This window comes from Phoenix dactylifera, chromosome 11 (genome assembly GCF_051530095.1).
Source record: "Phoenix dactylifera cultivar Ajwa chromosome 11, Ajwa_hap1_PhDact_Kaust_v1.1, whole genome shotgun sequence".
Classification (NCBI taxonomy): Eukaryota; Viridiplantae; Streptophyta; class Magnoliopsida; order Arecales; family Arecaceae; genus Phoenix; species Phoenix dactylifera.
Window position 1 is genome coordinate 19,151,948 of NC_143200.1, and position 22,427 is coordinate 19,174,374.

Sequence of the window (22,427 nt, forward strand, 5' to 3'; positions counted from 1 at the left end):
ACCATTTTGCCGGCTCACTATAACATGAAAACGTGCGCTAAATAGTAAAAACTTGAAATTCTTAAGGGTTAAAAAAAACCCTCTGCTGCAGAACCAGCACGAAACAATGGAAGCCACAGTCAACATAATACTAATGTTGAGTAGCTTTTGTTCAACGTTTCAGGTTGCTACCAGCTAAAACAGAAATTAGTATTGTCCCAACCTGTCAAAATTTCAGACTAGAAAATCTAGCCGTGCCGCCATACAAAACTTAAGAACCAAAGGGCACACATAAAGGCCTAAAATATTGATGCTACAGCATTCTACAGAGTACATCCCAAGCTACATGAAATTCTAAAGTCTACAAATAACCAAACAAAAAAACACAATCCATAGATCATCTAGTTCGGGTTTCTAAACATTACATGACTCTGATAGCACTCTAAATAAGCAAACTAGCAAGCCGGAGCTCAACAGTCTGAGAGACCCTTCTATAGCATCTACGGAACCTGGCACAACCTTGCATCCCAGTAACTAGTGAAACCTGTAATGAAAAATGTCTATAACAAAGTTTAGCTGGAAGAAACTGGCCTCTTTCCTACCTTGCATATGGGTGATATCGACCAGCACCACCACCATAGCCTGCCCTACTACCATACAGTCCACCAGAGCCATAACCAGCACTTGGGCCAGAATCATATCCACCACCATAGCTAGAACTTCCATACCCACCAAATCCCTCGTCGCCACGCCCATAGCCACCTAAGCCCCCTCCACCATATCCCCCACCAAACCCTCCATATGATCCAAGGCGACTGGAGTAACCAAGAGAAGATTCTCCTCGGTAACCCCCTAATCCTCCACCAAAACCACCATATCCACCACCAAATTCACCACCACCAGCACCATAGCCACCATAACCACCAAACCTACCACCAAGACCTCCAGAGGTCCTATAGGAAGCCGGGCCAAATTCGCCGCCACCAAAACTGCTATAAGAGTTGCCAAAATCACCAAAGCCATCACCAAAAGAACGAGACCTAGGTTCACTACCATATGCATGAGGTGGTGGGTTTGAGGCTTTCTTTGGTTCAGCCTTCTTGATCTCCACCTACAACAAAGCAACAGCATTAACCTAATTCCTGTTACACAGTCTAGTAAGCCTCGTCTCAGGAATATAATTGAACCTACAGTAACCTTAAACCTAAGAACATAATAAATTTGACAAAAATCAGTGATATACGCAAAATCATATGAAGTATAATAGCTCTATAAACCACAATGAAACAAAAACAATGCATGACAGGGAGCACACCAAAATCAGGTTCAGTTCCATATCCTTCATATAAGGTTGCAGAAAACTCACCTGAGAACCAGCCAGATCAATCATATTGCCCTTCGTTAATAAATCATCTACAACTTGTTCAGAATCAAAAATAATAAAGCCAAAGCCTCGAGGGCGGTTGGTTGCATGATCACGTATAATCTGGTGATCAACCACTTTCCCATATTTTGAAAAGAAATCCTTGAATTCATCTAATCAATAGATAAAGCACCAAAAAGAATGAGCAGCAAGCAATAGAAACATTCAGGAAGTGTATAATATTTGCTCAAAAAAAACATAATATATAAACTAAATTACCTTCTGTAACCATTGATGGGATCCCACCAACAAAGATCTTTTTTGTTTTAAAATCCTTCGATTGCACAGAGCCTTTTGGGATGGTTCTTTTGATTTCAACCTGTAGGTCACAACTCATCAGCTACCAAGTGTTTAAATATTTGGAACCACAACAATATTACTTTACCTCCCACATTATCATCCAGCACTAGCTACTGAAATACATGCATAAGAAACAGTATAACATATAAAAGACTTGAAAATGATCAAGCTAAAGCAAACTCAAAAGAAAATGAGGAAAAGAATTAACAAGCAAAATTAAAAAGAAAAGAATGCAGTACGGCATCCAATCAGCAAGATGTATGGCATATATTCTATTGGTACGCAGATGTGCAAGAAGCATGCAGTCATAGTTTACAAGGCTGCAACTAATGTTATTGCTAGAAGAGGAGGAGGAAGAAGAAAGGACTGACATAGAGGCGTTCTAGTCAGTTGCAACTAATCTCCCATCACTGAAGATGTTGTTACCTAGCCCGAAACTTCACCTACAATCTCTTTCTAATAACTCAATTGTACTTTTGCTTAAAGGAAAATTGAAGAAGAGGATCTGGTGCCACTTAAGTATACAGCTCCTAACATGGAAGGCCAGACAAAGCCTACAAATAGTTGCATAATACAAAACCATATTTCTAAGACTTAACCAACAAATCACAATCCAAACATTTAGCAAAATTAACAATGGGTCAAAGACAGCTTAAAGTAATCAGTGCAAAAAATGATTTCACAAACATTGGGGATATGTTGCACATGACCAAAAATCAATAAGCACAAGCCCATAAAACAACGGGATGAACAATACATGCTGGATTACTTGGTGAATAAATAAAAAGACTATACATGAAGGCAACTGCACTTCATCAAAGAAATTGCTAGAGAGCAAATTGCTCGAGCAGGTTAGCTAGAAGCAAACTAAACCACATATGGTCATTATTTCTGTTGGGGGAAAAAACCCCAAAGTCATACCACCACGGAGGCGCTCGGCCAAAAAGCGCCGACCAGAAAGGAGCTCGGCCAAAGAGTGCCGACCAGAGAGCACCAACCAGAGGGGTGCTCGGCTAGAGAGCGCCAATCTGAAAAGATGCTCGGCCCAAGAATGCCGACCGGAGCGCCAAGAGGCGCTCGGACCAACCAAAGTCCCAAGTAGGGATGCTCGGCTAGAAAGAGCCGACCAGGAAGACGCTCGACTAAAGAGCGCCGACCAGAGAGAGCGCCAAGAGGCGCCCAATCAAAATAGCCAAGTAGAGATGCTCGGATAGGAACAGCCGACCAGCGGACGCCGACCAGAGAAGCGCTCAACTAGAAAGCGCTGACTAGAGAGCGCCAAATAGAGGCGCTCGGCTAGGAGGTACTCGCCCAAAGGGCGCCGAGCAGTACTATGAAGCAACCCCGCCACAGGGCGCCCCATTGGGCGACCAGCTCGGCTCGGCACCCCTGCCGAGCCGATTGCCTTGGACCAAATGTTCAACTTCTGCCTAACCCTCTAAGCCTGAGGGACCTGACAACTCCACTACAACCTGCCGCTATCTCCAAGCCATCAAGGCATAAGATCTCCGCAGGTATTCGGCACGACCTGCCATTAATGCATGAAACCCCCTCGAGTCTCCGATGCACTCAGTCATTTAATGAACACGGCTCAAGGCGATCTCCGGATCACCGAACCATCAAAGCGTATGGCTCTCCCTGACCGCCGGTTCACTCGGTAATAAATGCACTTACCATCCACGGACCCCAGGCCTACCACGGCCGGCGGTTCTACCACCCCAACAGGTCCGATCGACCGTGACAACTCTCTGGTTCCGGTCTGATTCGGCCTTATTTTCCACCACGCCATTAATGGGCCAAATCGTGCCCAATTATTACAAAACAGGACAAACCTCCTGTCACCTCCCAGGTAACAAAAATCCTCCTATAAAAGGAAACCTGGGGGGAAAAGGGAAAAGGGAGGAAAAACCGGGGGCCCCGGGACAGAACCCTCCTGGACCGGGTGAAAAGAAGCAAACAGCACAGACACAATAGAGGATATCACCCTCTTCATCTTCTTCATCTTATTCAAATATTCCGGCTGTCCTCTCCATATACTCTCTTCCTTGCTCTCTCCACATATCTGCCCCCTCTGACTTAAGCATCGGAGGGCCGGCGCCGGGAAGCCCGGCCACCGGCTTTTTTGCAGGACTTACACCCCTCCAGGAGGACGTCACCGGCCGGCGCACCGCCGTCCGCCCTTCCGGCAGCGGAGCTCCTCCTTCCCCTGGCTTCGCGGCAGCCCCCGGGTCCAATTTCCAGCAACAGTTGGCGCTAGAGGAAGGGCACCGAGTTCGCTGCCATGAAGCTAAGAAGCAAAGGGGCTTCCAACGCCTCTCGACGTCCTCCACCCAGCCCTGGGCATTCCGTCCGGAACTCACCACTTCCGGCCGAGTCAACCCCTCTTGGCTACCGCTGTCCAAAGCTTGCAACCCAGGGGCATCCCAACGGCACCGCCTCCTCCGGCTCCAGCTCAACCGGAGCCTCCTACAAGCGGACTTCCCCTTCGAGGTCAGGACTCCCAAGTCCAGGCCTCCCTCTGGAGAGAGCACCCAGCCAGAGGCTATGGAGGCTGGCCACAGCCTTCAGAAGCTGAGTCGGTTCCAGGGCAACCTGCGCTCGAATGAACCGCTGCAGCGATCCTCCAGAATGATGAACTCGACAAGAAGGTCGAGAAGCTGGAGCGCCAAATCCAGGCACTCCACGGGAGAAAATCAGGACATGATAACGACTTCGAGTTCACTACGAAGTCTCCCTTCTCCCCGGAGATCGAAGATGAACCGGTCCCACTACGGTTCAAGATGCCCCAGGTGGAGCCCTACAACGGCAAGGCTGATCCCCTGGACCACCTGGAGAGTTACCGAGTCTTAATGGCCCTACAAGGAGCCTCGGAGGCCATGATGTGCAAAGCTTTTCCGGCGACACTCCGAGGGCCAGCCCGGCTTTGGTTCACCGGGCTGAAGCCGAGTACTGTCTCTTCCTTTGAGCAGCTCGGCAGACAATTTGCTGGCAACTTTGCCGCCAGCCAGCCCCAGCGGCGAACATCCGACTCCCTCCTTGACATCAAACAAAAGGAGGGAGAATCCTTCAAGGAGTACTTGGACCGGTTCACCGCCGCAACATGGGAGGTCCGGGAGCTTGACCAGTCAATCGCCATGTCAGCATTGAAGACTGGAGCCCGGTCCTACAGATTCCTCTTCTCGATCGAGAAGAATTTCCCCATAGACCTCACCGAAATGTTCGCTCGGGCGCGGAAGTATGCCAAGGCAGAAGAGGCCGTGGCAGTTAGGCGGGGTGGGACCGAGCAGAACCCCAAGAAAAGATGCCGCGAGGAGCGCGGCCGGCCCAGAAGCCCGTCTCCGTGACGAGCTAAGAATCCGCCCCGCCCGAAGAGTCCACCCCGGTTGAGAGGACCGCCACAGCAGAGGTCACCACTCCGCCCGAGGTTCCCACTGCAGGCCCGTGCACCCCAAGGGAGGTATGAAAAGTATACTCCCCTCAATGCTCCTCGGGCTGAAATCCTCATGGAAATTGAGAGCCGGGATTGCATCCGGCTCCCCCCTCCAAAGCCAGACACCAGAATCCGGCGTGATCTCCGGAAGTATTGCCGTTTTCACCAGGATCACGGCCATGATACCGAGGATTGTTATCAGCTCCGAAATGAGATCGAAGTACTCATTCGCCGAGGGGTGCTCGATCGGTTTGTGCAAGGCCGGCGTGAAGGGAAGAAGCCAGCCGAAGGAGCAGCACAGCCTGAAGGTTCAAATGCCAACAGGCCCATCGCCGGCGTCATCAACACTATCCGAGGCGGAACCTCGGCTGGGGAAGCCTCAGGGGAAGAAGCCTCCTCGAAGCGCCCGCGCACCTCTGAAGCCATCTCCTTCTCAGATGACGATCTAGAGGGAGTCGAAACTCCCCATGATGACGCCATGGTCATCTCCATGATCATAAATAAATTTGATGTAAAACGCATCCTGGTTGATAATGGAAGCTCGGCGAATGTTTTGTATTTTGGTGCTTATTGTAAAATGGGGATGACAAAAGAACAGCTACGGAGAATGAATGCTCCGCTAGTTGGATTCACTGGGGATTCAGTCCCAGTAGAGGGCGAGATCGACCTTCTGGTCACAGCCGGGCTCGCCCCTCGTGAAAGTACCGTGGGTATGAGCTTCCTTGTGATACGCCTGCCCTCGGTTTACAACGCCATCCTCGGAAGGCCAGGACTCAACGCCCTCCGAGCAGCGGTCTCAACTCACCACCTGCTGATGCGATTCCCCACCAGCCAGGGAGTCGGTGAAGCCCGAGGGGACCAAATGGTGGCAAGGCGATGCTACCTAGCGACCCACGAGGCAAGACGACCAGCCGAGGTGCCTGCCCCAACGACTGACCAGTCCTCAACTGAAGTTATGGAGGCACGGGTCAACCCCCAGAAAGAGCGGATAGAGCCTGGTGAGTTGTTAATTCAAGTTCCCTTACGAGAGAACTTTTCCGAGCTAACCGTGCAGGTCGGCTCTGGCCTTGGCGAACACGAGAGGAGTCGCCTCGTCAACTTCCTACGAGACAACATGGATGTCTTCGCATGGTCGCCTGCAGACATACCAGGGATAGATCCAGAGATCATGGTCCACCGGCTCCAAGTAAAGCCGACCTGCAAGCCCGTGCGACAAAAGAAGCGAGGCGCCGCTCCTGAACGACAACGAGCAGCAGCCGAGGAGGTCGGCAAGCTCCTTGAAGCCGGCTTCATCCGGGAGATATCCTACCCGGAATGGCTCGCCAATGTGGTCCTCGTCAAAAAAGCTAGCGGAAAGTGGCGTATGTGCGTGGACTACACCGACCTGAATAAAGCCTGCCCGAAAGACAGCTTTCCACTTCCCAGCATCGACCAGCTCGTGGACTCCACCTCGGGTCACGAGCTGCTGGCATTCATGGACGCCTTTTCCGGATATAACCAGATCCGCATGGCGCCAGAAGATGAGGAAAAGACAGCCTTCATCACCGACGGGGGAACCTACTGCTACAAAGTGATGCCGTTCAGCCTAAAAAATGCCGGGGCAACTTATCAAAGGCTGGTCAGCCGGATCTTCAAAGACCAAATAGGCCGAAACATGGAGGTCTACGTGGATGACATGCTGGTAAAAAGCAAGGCGGCGCAAGACCACATAGCCGACCTCAATGAAGCATTCTCCACACTCTGAAAATACCAGATGAAGCTCAACCAAGCTAAATGTGCATTCGGGGTCACCTCCGGCAAATTCCTCGGCTTCATCATTACACAACGAGGAATTGAGGCCAATCCAGAGAAGATCCGAGCCCTCCAAGGGATGACGCCTCCCAGGACGGTCAAGGAGGTACAGCGGCTCACAGGCCGAGTGGCAGCCCTCGGGAGATTTATCTCCCGCTCGGCCGAGCGCTGCTTTCCATTCTTTGCAGCCCTCAAGAAGCCGAAGAGCTTCTTGTGGTCGGACGAGTGCCAGCAATCTTTTGAAGAGCTCAAGCACCTGCTGGCTTCCCCTCCCCTGCTCACGAAGCCTCAACAGGGTGAGCTCCTCTACTTGTATCTAGCTGTCTCCCCTGTAGCAGTAAGCTCGGTCCTGGTCCGAGAAGAGGGGAAACTTCAGAAACCAGTGTATTACACCAGCCGGGTCTTAAGGGACGCTGAGACCCGATACTCCAAGCTTGAGAAGACCGCTTATGCTTTGGTCATCTCGGCTCGGAGGCTCCGACCCTACTTCCAAGCTCATACAGTGGCTGTGCTGACTGACCAGCCGGTCAAGCAGATCTTGCAGAGATCAGATCGTGCGGGTCGGATCACTAAATGGGCCATTGAGCTCGGAGAATTCGACATCGAGTACCGGCCCAGACCGACGATCAAAGCACAAGCACTCGCAGATTTTATTGTCGAGTGCACCATACCGGATGAGGTCGAGCCTGAACCTGAGCCACCGCTGGAGCAGAACCCGAGTTTGACATGGACTCTACATGTCGATGGCTCTTCAAACTCGGGGGGTAGCGGAGCAGGATTTATTCTCACCAGCCCGGAGGGGGTGGTCGCCGAGCAGGCCCTGCGCCTCGAGTTTCCTGCTTCCAATAACATGGCGGAGTATGAAGCGCTCGTCGCCGGGCTTAAGCTAGCCAAAGAGCTAGAACTGAAGGACTTGAAGGCCTTCAGTGATTCTCAGCTCGTCGTCAACCAAATTGTGGGCGACTTCGAAGCCAGAGACCCGACCATGCAGAAGTATCTCCAGAAGGTACGGGATCTCGCCTCGACCTTGAACTTTTTCCACATTCAACATATTGCCAGGTCGAAGAATCTCAAGGCCGACCAGCTATCAAAGCTGGCGTCCTCTCGCATGAGCGAGCTTCCCAAAGAAGCAGTACTGGAATATCTCCAAAAGCCCAGCACAGACGAGCCCGAGCAGACCTTCTGCACCGAGCTCGAGCCAAGCTGGATGGATGAACTCATCAGCTATCTGCAAAACGAAACCCTCCCTGCTGATGTACGAGAGGCTCGCCGAATCAAGCGCCTCGCCACCCGATACATACTATACGAGGGAAAGCTCTACCGGAAATCCTCCACCTCTCCCCTCCTCAGATGCCTTCGCCCAACGGAAGCTAATTATGCCCTGCGCGAAGTCCACGAAGGAATTTGTGGAAACTATCTGGGAGGGCGAGCATTGGCCCATAAAATTCTGCGCCAAGGATATTATTGGCCGACACTCCAGAAGGATGCTATGGATTTCGTCCAAAGATGCGACCGGTGCCAAAGGAACGCCAATGTTCAGCGCCGGCCCTCGGCTCCTTTGACTTCTATCAGCTCCCCTTGGCCTTTTGCCCAGTGGGGAATTGACATCCTTGGGCCATTTCCACTGGCCACCAGGCAAAGGAAGTTCCTGATCGTCTCCATCGACTATTTCACTAAGTGGGTGGAAGCTGAGCCCCTCGCCTGGATCACTGAGCAGAAGATGCGGGATTTCGTCTGGAAGTCCATCATTTGCAGATTCGGGCTTCCCCGCATCCTTATCTCTGACAACGGTCGCCAGTTCGACAACATCCATTTCAGAGAGTTCTGCTCCGAGCTTGGCATTGACCACCGCTTCATCTCGGTCGCGCATCCTCAGACAAACGGAGAAACCGAGGTAACAAATCGTACTATTTTGCAGGGTCTCAAAACCAGGCTCGACAAATCCAAAGGACAATGGGTCGAAGACCTATACAATGTCCTGTGGGCTTACCGGACTACGTTCCGCGTCCCCACCGGCGAGACTCCCTTCAACCTAACATATGGGACGGAGGCCGTCATTCCACTAGAGATTGGGCTCCCCTCTCCAAGAGTCAAGCACCACGATGCCAGCTCCAACTCTTCGCAGCTCAGAGGCAACCTCGACCTGATCGAGGAAACAAGGGAGGTCGCCCGAGTACGTATGGCGAGGTACCAGCAAAAGACAGCTCAGTACTACAACGCCAGGGTCAAAGTCAAATCTTTCAGACCAGGGGACCTTGTCCTAAGAAGAGCTGAAACCTCCCGACCAACTGAGCGAGGGAAGCTGGCCCCGAATTGGGAAGGACCATACCGAGTCACGCGCATTCGCCGACCCGGAACTTATCAATTGGAGTCTCTAGATGGGACTCCCATTCCGTGGAGCTGGAGCTCTGAAAATCTCCGCGTGTACCACCAGTAGAACCCTGAGGGGTTCCCCATTATTCAACCATTGAATTTCATTCTATGAATTTCATTTCACAATAAACTGATGGTTTGCGAACTTATTCCGAGCTCACCAATTTTCCTGATTATCTCATGGCATAAGGTTCATTCTTCTTCCCTGACCACGGTTGGGATGCCTCGATGCTTCGGGATGATGGAGTACCTGCGTGGACCTCCTAAAGATGTCCGTGAGTTCGTGGTGCGCTCTCCATCAACCAACGAGCTCGGCTCGTTCTCCTACCCTGGCCACGGTCAGGATGCCCCGAGACGTCGGGATGCCCCGGTTACCGGGAAGCTCGAGACGTCGAGACATGAGTAACGGTCCTCTCTGACCGGACGAGCTCGGCTCGTGCTCCATCGATTATTGAATAGCGGTCCTCTCTGACCGGACGAGCTCGGCTCGTGCTCCATCTATTGAGTAGCGGTCCTCTCTGACCGGACGAGCTCGGCTCGTGCTCCATCGATTATTGAGTAGCGGTCCTCTCTGACCGGACGAGCTCGGCTCGTGCTCCATCTATTGAGTAGCGGTCCTCTCTGACCGGACGAGCTCGGCTCGTGCTCCATCGACTATTGAGTAGCGGTCCTCTCTGACCGGACGAGCTCGGCTCGTGCTCCTACCCCGACCTCGGCCGGGATGCCTCGAGACGTCGAGATGCCCCGGTTCATCGGGATGCCCCGATACGTTGGGATGTTGTCTTTATTGGCCAAACGAGCTCGGCTCGTTCTCCATCGCCGGATTTCTCTGCCGACATCCCCAAAGAACGGAGTCCGAGCAGAGAAGCGTCTTCAGTCGCCTAGGCGCAAAGACGTACACGGTACAAGGTACCCATTTATTTAATGTTTTTACATTATCTATTCTGCTCTTGGATTTCTCTGCCGACGTCCCCAAAGAACGGAGTCCGAGCAGAGAAGCGTCTTTAGTCGCCTCGGCGCCAGGACGCACACGGTACAAGGTACCCATTTATTTAATGTTTTTACATTATCTATTCTGTTCTTGGATTTCTCTGCCGACGTCCCCAAAGAATGGAGTCCGAGCAGAGAAGCGTCTTCAGTCGCCTTGGCGCAAAGACGCACACGGTACAAGGTACCCATTTATTTAATGTTTTTACATTATCTATTCTGCTCTTGGATTTCTCTGCCGACGTCCCCAAAGAACGGAGTCCGAGCAGAGAAGCGTCTTTAGTCGCCTCGGCGCCAGGACGCACACGGTACAAGGTACCCATTTATTTAATGTTTTTACATTATCTATTCTGCTCTTGGATTTCTCTGCCGACGTCCCCAAAGAACGGAGTCCGAGCAGAGAAGCGTCTTTAGTCGCCTCGGCGCCAGGACGCACACGGTACAAGGTACCCATTTGCTTAATGTTTCTACATTAATGTCTACATTATCTATTCTATTCTCGGATTTCTCTGCCGACGTCCCCAAAGAATGGAGTCCGAGCAGAGAAGCGTCTTCAGTCGCCTTGGCGCAAAGACGCACACGGTACAAGGTACCCATTTATTTAATGTTTCTACATCATCTATTCTGTTCTTGGATTTTTCTCTGCCGATGTCCTCAAAGAACGGACGCCGAGCAGAGGAGCGTCTTCAATCGCCTCGGCGAAGGAGTGCTCATGACACCAGCACATTATTATACTAAGTCCGGTGAATTTCCGTCACGAGTTGACGAGCATTCGACCCATTCGTTGGAAACGAATCTGGTCCGCCCCGGCAACGCGAGGATCGAAGTTCACTAACTTCGCAAAAATTTTAAGTCCTAGAGACCGCCTTAGGGCTCGGTCGAATTCTGGACTGAGCTCGGGAAGACTCTCCGAGCCCAAATCCTTTGGTATAAGCACAAGCGTTGCTATACCACTGGTTGAAGGACCGAGCAATGGAGCTCGGCAAGCCAAACTTAAACTCAAACCCTGTGGCGGAAAAAGCTGAGGCCCTAGAGCCCATATCCTCGGAACCTAAAACGGATCCGAGCAGAAAAACTTGGACTATGACAGACGAGTTTCCAAAAAAGAAATGCATATTCATTTCAAAAAGGCCCGTAGGCTAAGTACAAAATTCGGGTTTGACCCTTACAAGTATGGGAGGCCATCCCGACTTTACAAGAAATAACAAAAATTACATCAAAGGCTCGAGCTCGACCACCTCGGCCTCGGCAGTACCGGGAGTGGTTGACTCAGCAGCCGGAACCTCTTCGGTGGCCTCGACAGCGATGGGAGTAGCCTCGGGGGCGGCTTCGGTCGCCTCGGCCTCCGGAGCATCCGCCTCCGCATCCGGCCTTTCGACCCCTGCTCCCGGTTGGAGCAAGTTCACGTCAAAATCCGAGAGCCGCCGCAATTGATTGCGGAAATCCCGGAAGCCCTGGATCAGCCCATTCACGCCCTCCTCTTCCAGGAGGTCGCGGAACTCCTCCGACTCGCGAAAGAGCGCCACCGCGCTCTGAGCTTGCTCCCAAGCCTCGTGGTAGGTGGCCTTCTTCTCGAGGGTTTTTATTTCCCGCTCGAGCTCCGAATGTCGGAGGCGGGCATTCCCCACCTCCTGCTCGCGGGAGGCCAGCGCCTGCTCCGCTTTGGCCAATCGAGCCTCTGCGGCGCGCAGCTCGGACCTCGCCAATGCATGCGCGCCCTTCTCTTCACCGAGCTCAGCGGTCAGAGCTCGAATCTTTTCATCAGATGCTCCGACCTTTCCTTGGAACACCTGTCGTTCGGCCTCAGAGGCCTGGTATTTCTCCTCGGAGGCCTGGTACTTCGCCTCGGCGGCCATGTACCTCTTCTGGGCCTCCTCGTAACTGCGCTGGCACCTCCGGGCTTTCTCCCGGTATTCTTGGACTAGGTGCATCAGCATCTCTGTCTCGTGCAAATGCTGTAAAAGAGACGAAAAGAAAAACATAAGGCGCCACTAGTAGAAAATCTATACGGATTACACAAGTGGAAGATTTTACTTACCCGGACGGCGTTGCAGCGGGTATAGTCCATGAAAGCATTATAGCTCATGGACTGCATCATTGCCCGGTCGGCTGGGAGCAGCGCGACCCAGAATACCTCCAGCGCTACTCGAGGGTTTTCGAGGGCTGAATCACCCTCGAACACCGACCAGGTGGGTGCAAGGGGCACCCGTCCCCCCGAGCCCGATGGGCCCGGAAGGCCAGCATCGGCTGGCCTAGGTAGAGCCGACCCCGAAGCTCCCTGACTGCCCCCCGGTTCGAAGCTAGGGGGCTGGGGTCGGACGAGCGGCCGATCTGACCGCCGCACAACTATAGCGGGGCGTGCAAGCACGGGACCCGCTGAACTCCTCCCCTGGTCGGCAACTGGAGCATCCTGCCGACCAGGGATCTGCGCCAAGGGCGCCGGGCATGGGGGCGCCATCGGGGCTCCTCTGGAGCCCGAGCCCCCGGAACCCGCGCCCTCTCCCCGATCAGCCTCAGGGCGCGCGGGCTGAGAAGGACCCGCCTCAGAGTCAGCGGGGCGAGAAGGCCCCGCCTCGGGATGCGCAGGGCGGGAAGGACCTGCCTCGGCCACCGCTGCCGCCGAGGGAGTCGAAGTTGCCGAGACCTTTTGCTTCTTTCTCGGCTCGGTGGGCTCTCCCGAGAGCTCGGCCGCTCTCTTCTGGAAGCGGGCGTAAAGAACTTCGCTTTTCGTCACCATCTTTGCGATATCTGCAAAGGCGAACAGGATTAGAACATTAGAACAATGAGGAAATAAAAAGAGACACTGTAACTACCCTTACCGTGGGGACGTGCCGAGCTCAAGCCCACGTTCACCAAAGCGTCCTCACATATGAGGCCGTTTAGTAAAATGCCGTCCCCGAGGCTGCGGATGGCGTCGAGGATCCCCTGCTCACGTGGAGAAAGTCTGGGGGGTTTGTTGATGGACTTGAGCTGAGCCGGTCCCCACCGGGGGTCAAACCCCCAGGACTGTGCAGAACCAAGGAAGAAGAATTTCTCCTTCCAGCCATGAATGGACGAGGGGGCACCATGAAAGAGTGGCCGACCCGCCCGAAGGGCGATGTAAAGCCACTCCCCGTCTCCCGGATTCGACTTAAAAATAAAAAGTCGCCGAAAGACGTTGACAGAAGTCGGAATCCCCTGCAGTAAACACAGGGATAGAAACCGACCACCGTCCTCCAGGCGTTCGGAGTGAGTTGCGCCGGAACCAACTGGCACACCGTTAGCAACTCATTCACGAAGCCGTGAAGAGGAAATCGGAGGCCGGCCCAGAGCGATTCCAGATGCACTCCGATCCGGCCTACCGGAGGATCGGTTATCCGGTCCCTCCGCCTGGCGGGCTCCAAACGGAACCCGTGAAGAGGGAAGAACCACTCTTCGGTCATCTCGACCTCCAGGACGCTCATGGTGGACTCGACTTCGCTAGGGAGAGAACCCATTGCGAGAAAAAGAAATCAAAAAGAAGAGGGACCTGAGGGAAACGCCGGAGAGAAGGAACTTCGGTCTGAGGAAGACTGGAAGGAAAGCTGGAAACAGAAGGCAATAGAAAGAGGACAAGGGGCCAGGGGAGAGTTTAAATAGACCTCCCCAACGGCCCGGATCAGCGAGAAAAACGCTGTATCCTGTTTAGATGGCGACGCGTGTCGGTCCAAAAGACAGAACGACGCATTTAATTAGGGCTAGCGCTTCGGACGCTGAAGCGCCCCATCGGATCGTGTGGAAAGGCGTCCGCAATCGAAGATCGTGTGGCCCCATCATGAGCCCACGACGCGAGGACGCTTCGCGAAAGGTGCCCCAATAATGAGGCTTTTCGGGAAAGAAGAGACGCCGCCTATTAAAGGCACCTCGAAACCTCCGATAATTCAAAATGCGCAGTAAATTAAAAAATTTTCGGAATCCGTAACGGCCCAACTAAAGCTACTTCCCGCGCTCCAGCTGGTAGCCAACTGGAACTCGGAAGTCGGGGGGTAGTGTTGGGGGAAAAAACCCCAAAGTCATACCACCACGGAGGCGCTCGGCCAAAAAGCGCCGACCAGAAAGGAGCTCGGCCAAAGAGTGCCGACCAGAGAGCACCAACCAGAGGGGTGCTCGGCTAGAGAGCGCCAATCTGAAAAGATGCTCGGCCCAAGAATGCCGACCGGAGCGCCAAGAGGCGCTCGGACCAACCAACGTCCCAAGTAGGGATGCTCGGCTAGAAAGAGCCGACCAGGAAGACGCTCGACTAAAGAGCGCCGACCAGAGAGAGCGCCAAGAGGCGCCCAATCAAAATAGCCAAGTAGAGATGCTCGGATAGGAACAGCCGACCAGCGGACGCCGACCAGAGAAGCGCTCAACTAGAAAGCGCTGACTAGAGAGCGCCAAATAGAGGCGCTCGGCTAGGAGGTACTCGCCCAAAGGGCGCCGAGCAGAAGTACTATGAAGCAACCCCGCCACAGGGCGCCCCATTGGGCGACCAGCTCAGCTCGGCACCCCTGCCGAGCCGATTGCCTTGGACCAAATGTTCAACTTCTGCCTAACCCTCTAAGCCTGAGGGACCTGACAACTCCACTACAACCTGCCGCTATCTCCAAGCCATCAAGGCATAAGATCTCCGCAGGTATTCGGCACGACCTGCCATTAATGCATGAGACCCCCTCGAGTCTCCAATGCACTCAGTCATTTAATGAACACGGCTCAAGGCGATCTCCGGATCACCGAACCATCAAAGCGTATGGCTCTCCCTGACCGCCGGTTCACTCGGTAATAAATACACTTACCATCCACGGACCCCAGGCCTACCACGGCCGGCGGTTCTACCACCCCAACAGGTCCGATCGACCGTGACAACTCCCTGGTTCCGGTCCGATTCGGCCTTATTTTCCACCACGCCATTAATGGGCCAAATCGTGCCCAATTATTACAAAACAGGACAAACCTCCTGTCACCTCCCAGGTAACAAAAATCCTCCTATAAAAGGAAACCTGGGGGAAAAAGGGAAAAGGGAGAAAAAACTGGGGGCCCCGGGACAGAACCCTCCTGGACCGGGTGAAAAGAAGCAAACAGCACAGACACAATAGAGGATATCACCCTCTTCATCTTCTTCATCTTATTCAAATATTCCGGCTGTCCTCTCCATATACTCTCTTCCTTGCTCTCTCCACATATCTGCCCCCTCTGACTTAAGCATCGGAGGGCCGGCGCCGGAAAGTCCGGCCACCGGCTTTTTTGCAGGACTTACACCCCTCCAGGAGGACGTCACCGGCCGGCGCACCGCCGTCCGCCCTTCCGGCAGCGGAGCTCCTCCTTCCCCTGGCTTCGCGGCAGCCCCCGGGTCTAATTTCCAGCAACAATTTCAATCAAAAAAAATGTTCAGGTTTGCAGAGTTTATGCTTCCAACATTGATCAAGACAAGCTGTCATCTTGTATGCAAAAACTCCAATGCAATAAAAACGTGAAAACCTTTTATGATCAGAGTTCTCTTCTCTTTCCTACAATCAGACCCATTTGAAAAATGGCTTTAAAGTTTCTAAGCTTCAGAGTCCAAGAATAAGTAAACTTCACAGGATTTCTCACTTTGCTGGAAAGTGCAATTTTAGAGACACATGTAATGAGAAAATATATCCCAATAATGTTATCTATTTTCATGCGTGTGGAACAAATTGGGGATTTCAGAAGCACTAACTGACTAACAAATGAAAAAGAGATGGCAAGCCATGAAATGCCAATATCAGAAATTCATAGATATACCTGTCATTAATGCACGATGGGGCTACTATTAAATTCAAAGTACAATTCGTAATGCCAAAGAAAATGTGAAGGTTATGTTGGACAATGAGATGTGACGTGTGAAAGATACTTTTCTCCTCCACAATCATGATGGGCTAACCATGGATCTCATGCTCCAACGTTAGCATAATCAACTGATAGGTAAGGCTACCATTTCCTAATTTTGAAAAATTAAACTATCAATAACTCCTAAATGCTTTATTTCTTATCTTTTGGATTATTTGAATGTGTTTTAAGCTTGAGAATTTCAATGTGCAGATTGCTTTGTCAGCTTACCTCTTCTTATGTTGTGGAAGGAATTGGAGTATGTAACACATTATAAAGAATCTTAAGAGGAAGAAGTTGAAATCTCAATGAGCAATTGCTCATGTTGATATCCATGGCAATCTCAGACTTGTTTCAAGGACAAAGAATACTCACAAGGCCCATACCAATTTTGGGATATTATTGGTGATGAACTGATGATGTTTGTTTGGAAAAGGCCACAGAATTAGAAATAGCTAATAGTTCACTGGGTGAACCTATCACTACACCAAAAGGCTTTTTTATGTTAATTGGTATAAGGATCTCACCCAACAAGAGGTGGGAAGGAATAATTAACTTCAAAGAATGAAACATTTTGCCATTTTTGGGCAACATAATATTATGTAAGTATGTATATTTCTTTTTATAGCTTTATCATAACAAGTGCTTGTATTTCAATATTTATATTTGAAGTTATTCTTTTTGCGTTTTCATGTTCAATATAATAAGTCAAAAGAATGAGTATATTGTCTCTTTTGTGATGTCACACATTCTAACTTATTTGCTTGTCTTATACAGTGAAGGGAATGAAGGTGCAATGTTGCCATTATATTTTGTCTTATTCTGATCCTTTTTGAAATCTACACGAACAAGAGATGAATGGATTTTTGTTCTCAAAATGTGAAGAACAAGTTCCCCCAAATTGGTAGCTTATTTTTTTTTATCAAACATGGGAATAAAAACTGAAGCACTAGTACACAAGAATGTGAAAATCTATATCATTGCTAAAGGTTTTACATGTTAACTTTTCAACTTTTTGTTTTTATATTCGCACTTTATTGATGAAAATCTTGGTTTTCAGTTGATGAAAATCTTGGACATTTGCTTAATTTTGGAGATATATAGGTCATATATTATGACAAAGATACTAGTAGTAAGGCAAAAAATACAACATCAGCATTTTAGTTTAAGATAATATCTGACTAGTTTGTTGCAGTTGTCCTAGATGTTATACTCTTCTGGTTGTAATCAACTATAAATGAACAAAATTATCTTGTGCAGCTTTCTAAGGTCACTTAGCTAGCATTCTGCATCTCAACATACAAACCAAACAACATGGTAATTGTGTGATTAATAACAATGGATGAATGTCGAAACTAAGAGTCCAATACTACAAAGTACTGCATCATGCCTGTATAATTCATACTAATAAGTTCCAACTTGTCAACAAAAGAAGCATCACACAAAACAAAAGTAAAAGATACAACATATTAATTTTTCTATTCAAAAAATTTATATGATTTATTTATTAATAATAATTTTTCTACATATATCCGTATCCAATTTTTTTCCACTTGCTGAATCGAATACTCAGAAACTTCACCTATCTGATTCTCATGTCCATGACACTGATGATAAATAGTAGAAAACTATTAGCAATAGATGAAGGAAATAATTGATAAAGACTCAGTAAAGCGTCTGAGCATCCAAATTATGCAAGTAACTTCGAATATAAAATGAAAACGCATCCACATGAGATTTTAAAGGAGGGGAAAAATGTGTTTCATCATACAACTAATTTCTCAACTGGAAAGCACCGGAAAGAATAAGCTAATAATTGAATCAAGCTAAATATAACATTCTCAGCTTGCAAATGACATTTACCTGTTTTCCATTGATTATATGGGTATCCTCAATTACTTTATCAACAACGGAAGGATCAGCATAGGTGATGAAACCAAAACCCCTTGGTTGCGATGTGTATTTATCTTTCATTATCACATGGTCTATAATCTCGCCATACTTCCCAAAATGCTTTGTAAATGTAGCTGTTATGGGGAATAGAGATAATGCAGTTTCAGGAGAAACATTTAACATGGCATGTGGATATTATACAAATATCAAAAAGTACTCCAGGAAATAGATAATCAACAATAACCACGCAAAACATAATAGAAAATACAACATAATCACAAGAAAATTACGATATCCAAAAAATAAAAGCATATAATATTGATAGAATCAGCCCAAAATTTTAAATGGTCTTGATAAGGAAAAAAGCATAAAGAAATTATGCCCTAGCATATTAGTGGCCAACAAGGATATATAGTACAACAAAAAAAAGAGGAGGAAAACAGGACAATTCAAACAAACACTACAATATCGAGTAAGCAACAACATTGTTGTGGGGTGTTTGTATTTGCCAGGTGCGGATAAGAGGATCATTTCTCTATGAAACACATACACGGTCATACAGAAAATGGAAATCTTGAATTAAAAAAAAAAAAAGTGGGATAGGATATGGTAGGGATATGAGACCATAAGCATGTTCTTTTACATATTAAAATTTAATGCATGTCATAAACATTATATATGTGTGGTTTATTAGACATTCTACAGTTTAAGGCTTTCAATGCTCTCCTTCCATAAATTCTCTTTCCCAGTAAGGCACACATGAGAGAAGAAACTGTGCATTACATGGATGTTAAGACACATGATGTAAAAGATAAAGTGACAAAATAAATTGTGATTGTACAGCAATAAGTGAAAAATGCCTTGGGCTAAAATAGAAACCAGGTTTTTCTATAAATTAAAAAAAAAGAGATAAAAAAAAGATCAGGCGTAGGGCTATCAACAAACTAGAAGCACCATATAAGTAAAGCCACTGGAAATAACAATTTGAAAGGAGTGTATTTGACACCAAGGCTTCAGCGTCCTGATGGAAAGAACAACAACAAAAGCAGTGCCCAGAAATATGGTTTAAGCCTTTAAGGCTATCATCTCCTTGATTATAAGTATATTACAGCAAAAATGGCCTGAAGGCGGATGGGATCCTTAAAACTGCAACAAACAAACCAATAGACACAATAGCCTAGCATAGCTTGCTAAACCCAAAAAAAACTTAAATGGTGTTATATCCAACCACATAGACCAACAAAAATTGCACTGGAGATACAAAGAAGAAAAAGAAAAAGAAAAACCTGTATTTGGTTCATCAAAACTTAATAAATGACTAACATTGAAACAAGGTTACACAGGCAGTAAAAGCATTGATAGGGAGAATAATTACCAAAGTCAAAAAAAGGGACAATTTCACCTTCTGGAAAATGGTCAACATCATTAGAGTAACAGAAGAAGAAATCAAGCATTGAACAAGGGCCAGATCTGTGAATAATTATAAAGTCAGGATATCAAAGTGTAATCAAGGGAGAAAGACAACCAAATCAGGAACGACACATGCTGAGGGCAATCAACATCATCTGAGTTTAGATCTCGACAACACGGATCCATCGCACCGAAATCAGGCATTAAAATCCGATTTATTAAGCAAAAAAAACCGATGAATCATATCACAATTAAAACAGCTCGACGTGCTTACAACCCTTCCAATATTTCATTTTTTCTTGAAAAAAGGAATTAACACACGAAAACCGCATGATAATAATAGCAATGAATCCACACTTTAGTTGACTGGAATTAAAAATATCCAAAATTTATATGGAAGAAACCCTAGAGGAATGAGGAATAGCACAGGAGACTCACCAATGCTCGTGTCCTTGGGAAGTCCTCCAACAAAGATCTTTCTGCGGCCAAAAGAGAAGATTTAAGAGGAGGAACGCGTTAGAGACCCTCTAAACGAACCGCAAAACCGGGATAAAACGATGGATCGAAATCTTTATTGAATAAAAAGAAAAAAAACGACGAATCGATAAAGATCTCACCCGGGGCTCGCTCCGTCGTGCTCCCTGGCCTTCGCTTCGTCCTTGGAACCCATGGCGGCCACCGGATCTCTGGAGCAGAGGCTACGGTTTTCGAGAGGGGGAGGGAGGAGAGCGAGATTAGGGCTCGGGGTTTCGAGGGCTGGGATAGAGGCTTGGGGTCCGACGCCCAAATGGAGGAGTCACGACCGCCTATGGCAACCACCAGGTCACGTGTGATATTTTCCTTGGAATGCTTTCCTTCCGGAAGCTTCCATCTTGCTGAGATTGATCGTGTTTATCGAATGGTCGGCATAGACGGCTTAGCGGTCGTCCGGTCGTCAGCCTTTCTTATGGCTCTGCCCCATTAATCCATCAGAAATAAATAAATTTGGGTCGTGTCTTTCGTAATCGGATCAATTACAAGGGATCCGAAATTAACCCGATTATAAATAGGCCAACGGGCCATTAGATTTTAGGATATAAAATTATATTTTAGCTAATTTATGCTTGTATCCTAAATTTCTAGGTTTACCGTGATTATGATAATATATTTCTAATTAAATTTGATTTCTCACTTATGATCATTGAATGCTATGTTTTGCTTTATTTTTAGTTATATATAAGTAATAAATAAAAAAATTAAATGAGTTTCTATGAAATAAATAGGTTCGGTATTGATATTTTTCAGTCCCATTATAAATGGGTTAAGTATGGATCCAAAGTTTTTTGAACATGAACCTGCTTCAATCTGACCCAAATCCAAACCGACCCAACCCATTGATACCTCTAATTATGGTTGAGGCTATGGGGATAAAAAATATGAAAGCTAAACCCTGGGGACACTATAAGAAAATCTAACACTTGAGAAAATCTGAATGGTTTTATTTATACTATATAAGAAAAAAAATAACACTTGAGAAAATCTGGTCGAACTTAGGTGAAGTGGGATCAAACTTGTTGATGCCCTCCTTGGGGCAAAAAAAAAAAAGGCACATGTACATAAATGATCATGAAATAAGCCTTGATGCATTGTGTATGCGGTTGTTTGGACTATTTCCAAATGATATTTTTCACTATCCAAATAATATAAAATAACAATTTTTGAAAACAAAAATATTAGCATTTTTAAAGTCATTTCCAAACAATCAAGAAACCCTCAAAATGTATTGTGTAGCATGGACTGATCTGTAAGGGGGCTCAAGGAATATCAGTCCACGTGGTGGTTTGCAATGCGAAAAGTGTGGATTTTAAGATTTGCAATTTTGCATAGTTAAACTAGTACGAGGCACTTATAAATTATAACAATATAAAATAGACTATATAATAAATTTTAAATATAGTAATTTAATTTTATTTACATATATAAATAATAATTTGTAAAAAAATTATTTCATGTATAATTTATAAAACAAAATGAATTAAAAATGATAATGAATGGGAATTTCTTGATTTAATTCAAAAAATATTTTAATGCATTATGTGATGCATAGTAAAAAAGTATTGACCATAATAAAGTAATGATAGAATTAATTATATCTTTATTTATAGAAATTAGAATTAATATTGAATTTAAAAATATTTCATGCAAGCTAGCAATCTAAACCTCAAGGCTTATCTACAATGAATCTTAAAATCAAAGGATATTGAGATTAGTAAAATAATTTATGAGCATATGTTCTTATGATATATTTATCATGACATGTTGCTAAAAATTGTAGTATCGTTGTGGTCATCATCAAATGTTGAATGTGCATATTTTTTCACTACAAGCCTTCTCAAAATTATTAAGAGCGGCAATACGTCGAGTCAAGAACTAGTTGAGCTAGTTTCTGGGTTTTTTTATAAAAAAACAAAAAACTCTAAACTTACATATGAGTCATTCATAATTAAGTAAAAAAATATAAATTATATCTAATCGATTTATTTTACACGATCCCGTAGCAACCACCAGTATATTCAAGTTTTTACTCATCAATCATGTGCATGGCTAGAAAAGGATAAAGCTAAATGGTTGGATTTAGATCAGGAATTTTAATTAGGGTTGGGTCTGGGTTGAAGCTTTGATCTGATATGGATATATAGTCATATTTAATGAAAATAATTTAAATTGGATCGAGTTATGATCTTGGATAAGAATTGCTGTGTTTTTTTTTTTTTCTTGATACTAGTTCTAATTATTTAAATATTTTTGGGAAGTTAATTGATAAGAATAGGAAAGAATGGACTTAGACAAGTTAGGTTGTGGTTGTTAAGGATCGAGTCTTGCAGAATAGCTTAGGTTATGGTCAAATTAGGTGACCCAAAATGACTCATGAGTGGGTATGGGCTTTTAGATCTCGACATGCTTTCTGATTAAGTCAAGTACATCAAGGTTATGTATATTGTCCTTATCTGACAT

General features: G+C 47.2%; 1 protein-coding gene across 1 annotated transcript; it reads right to left on the minus strand.

The window, feature by feature from the left end:
* Window positions 1–250: 250 nt before the first annotated feature.
* On the minus strand, window positions 251–20,346 carry LOC120105605 (uncharacterized). Its single transcript, XM_039122480.2, has 6 exons — window positions 20,051–20,346; window positions 19,872–19,912; window positions 17,994–18,157; window positions 1,622–1,721; window positions 1,346–1,515; window positions 251–1,090 (listed from the first exon to the last, which is right to left on the minus strand). The coding sequence occupies exons 1-6, from the start codon at window positions 20,101–20,103 to the stop codon at window positions 578–580; spliced, it is 1,041 nt and encodes a 346-aa protein (XP_038978408.2). The 5' UTR covers window positions 20,104–20,346; the 3' UTR covers window positions 251–577.
* Between the last annotated feature and the right edge of the window lie 2,081 nt (window positions 20,347–22,427).

Excerpts from the sequence above, each read along its gene's own strand:
- LOC120105605 (XM_039122480.2), bottom strand. The coding sequence starts at position 20,103 with ATGGGTTCCAAGGACGAAGCGAAGGCCAGGGAGCACGACGGAGCGAGC. Across the intron at positions 18,158-19,871 it reads TCCCAAGGACACGAGCATTG|CTACATTTACAAAGCATTTT; the intron begins GTGAGTCTCCTG and ends TCCCCATAACAG. Across the intron at positions 1,516-1,621 it reads CCCATCAATGGTTACAGAAG|ATGAATTCAAGGATTTCTTT; the intron begins GTAATTTAGTTT and ends TCTATTGATTAG.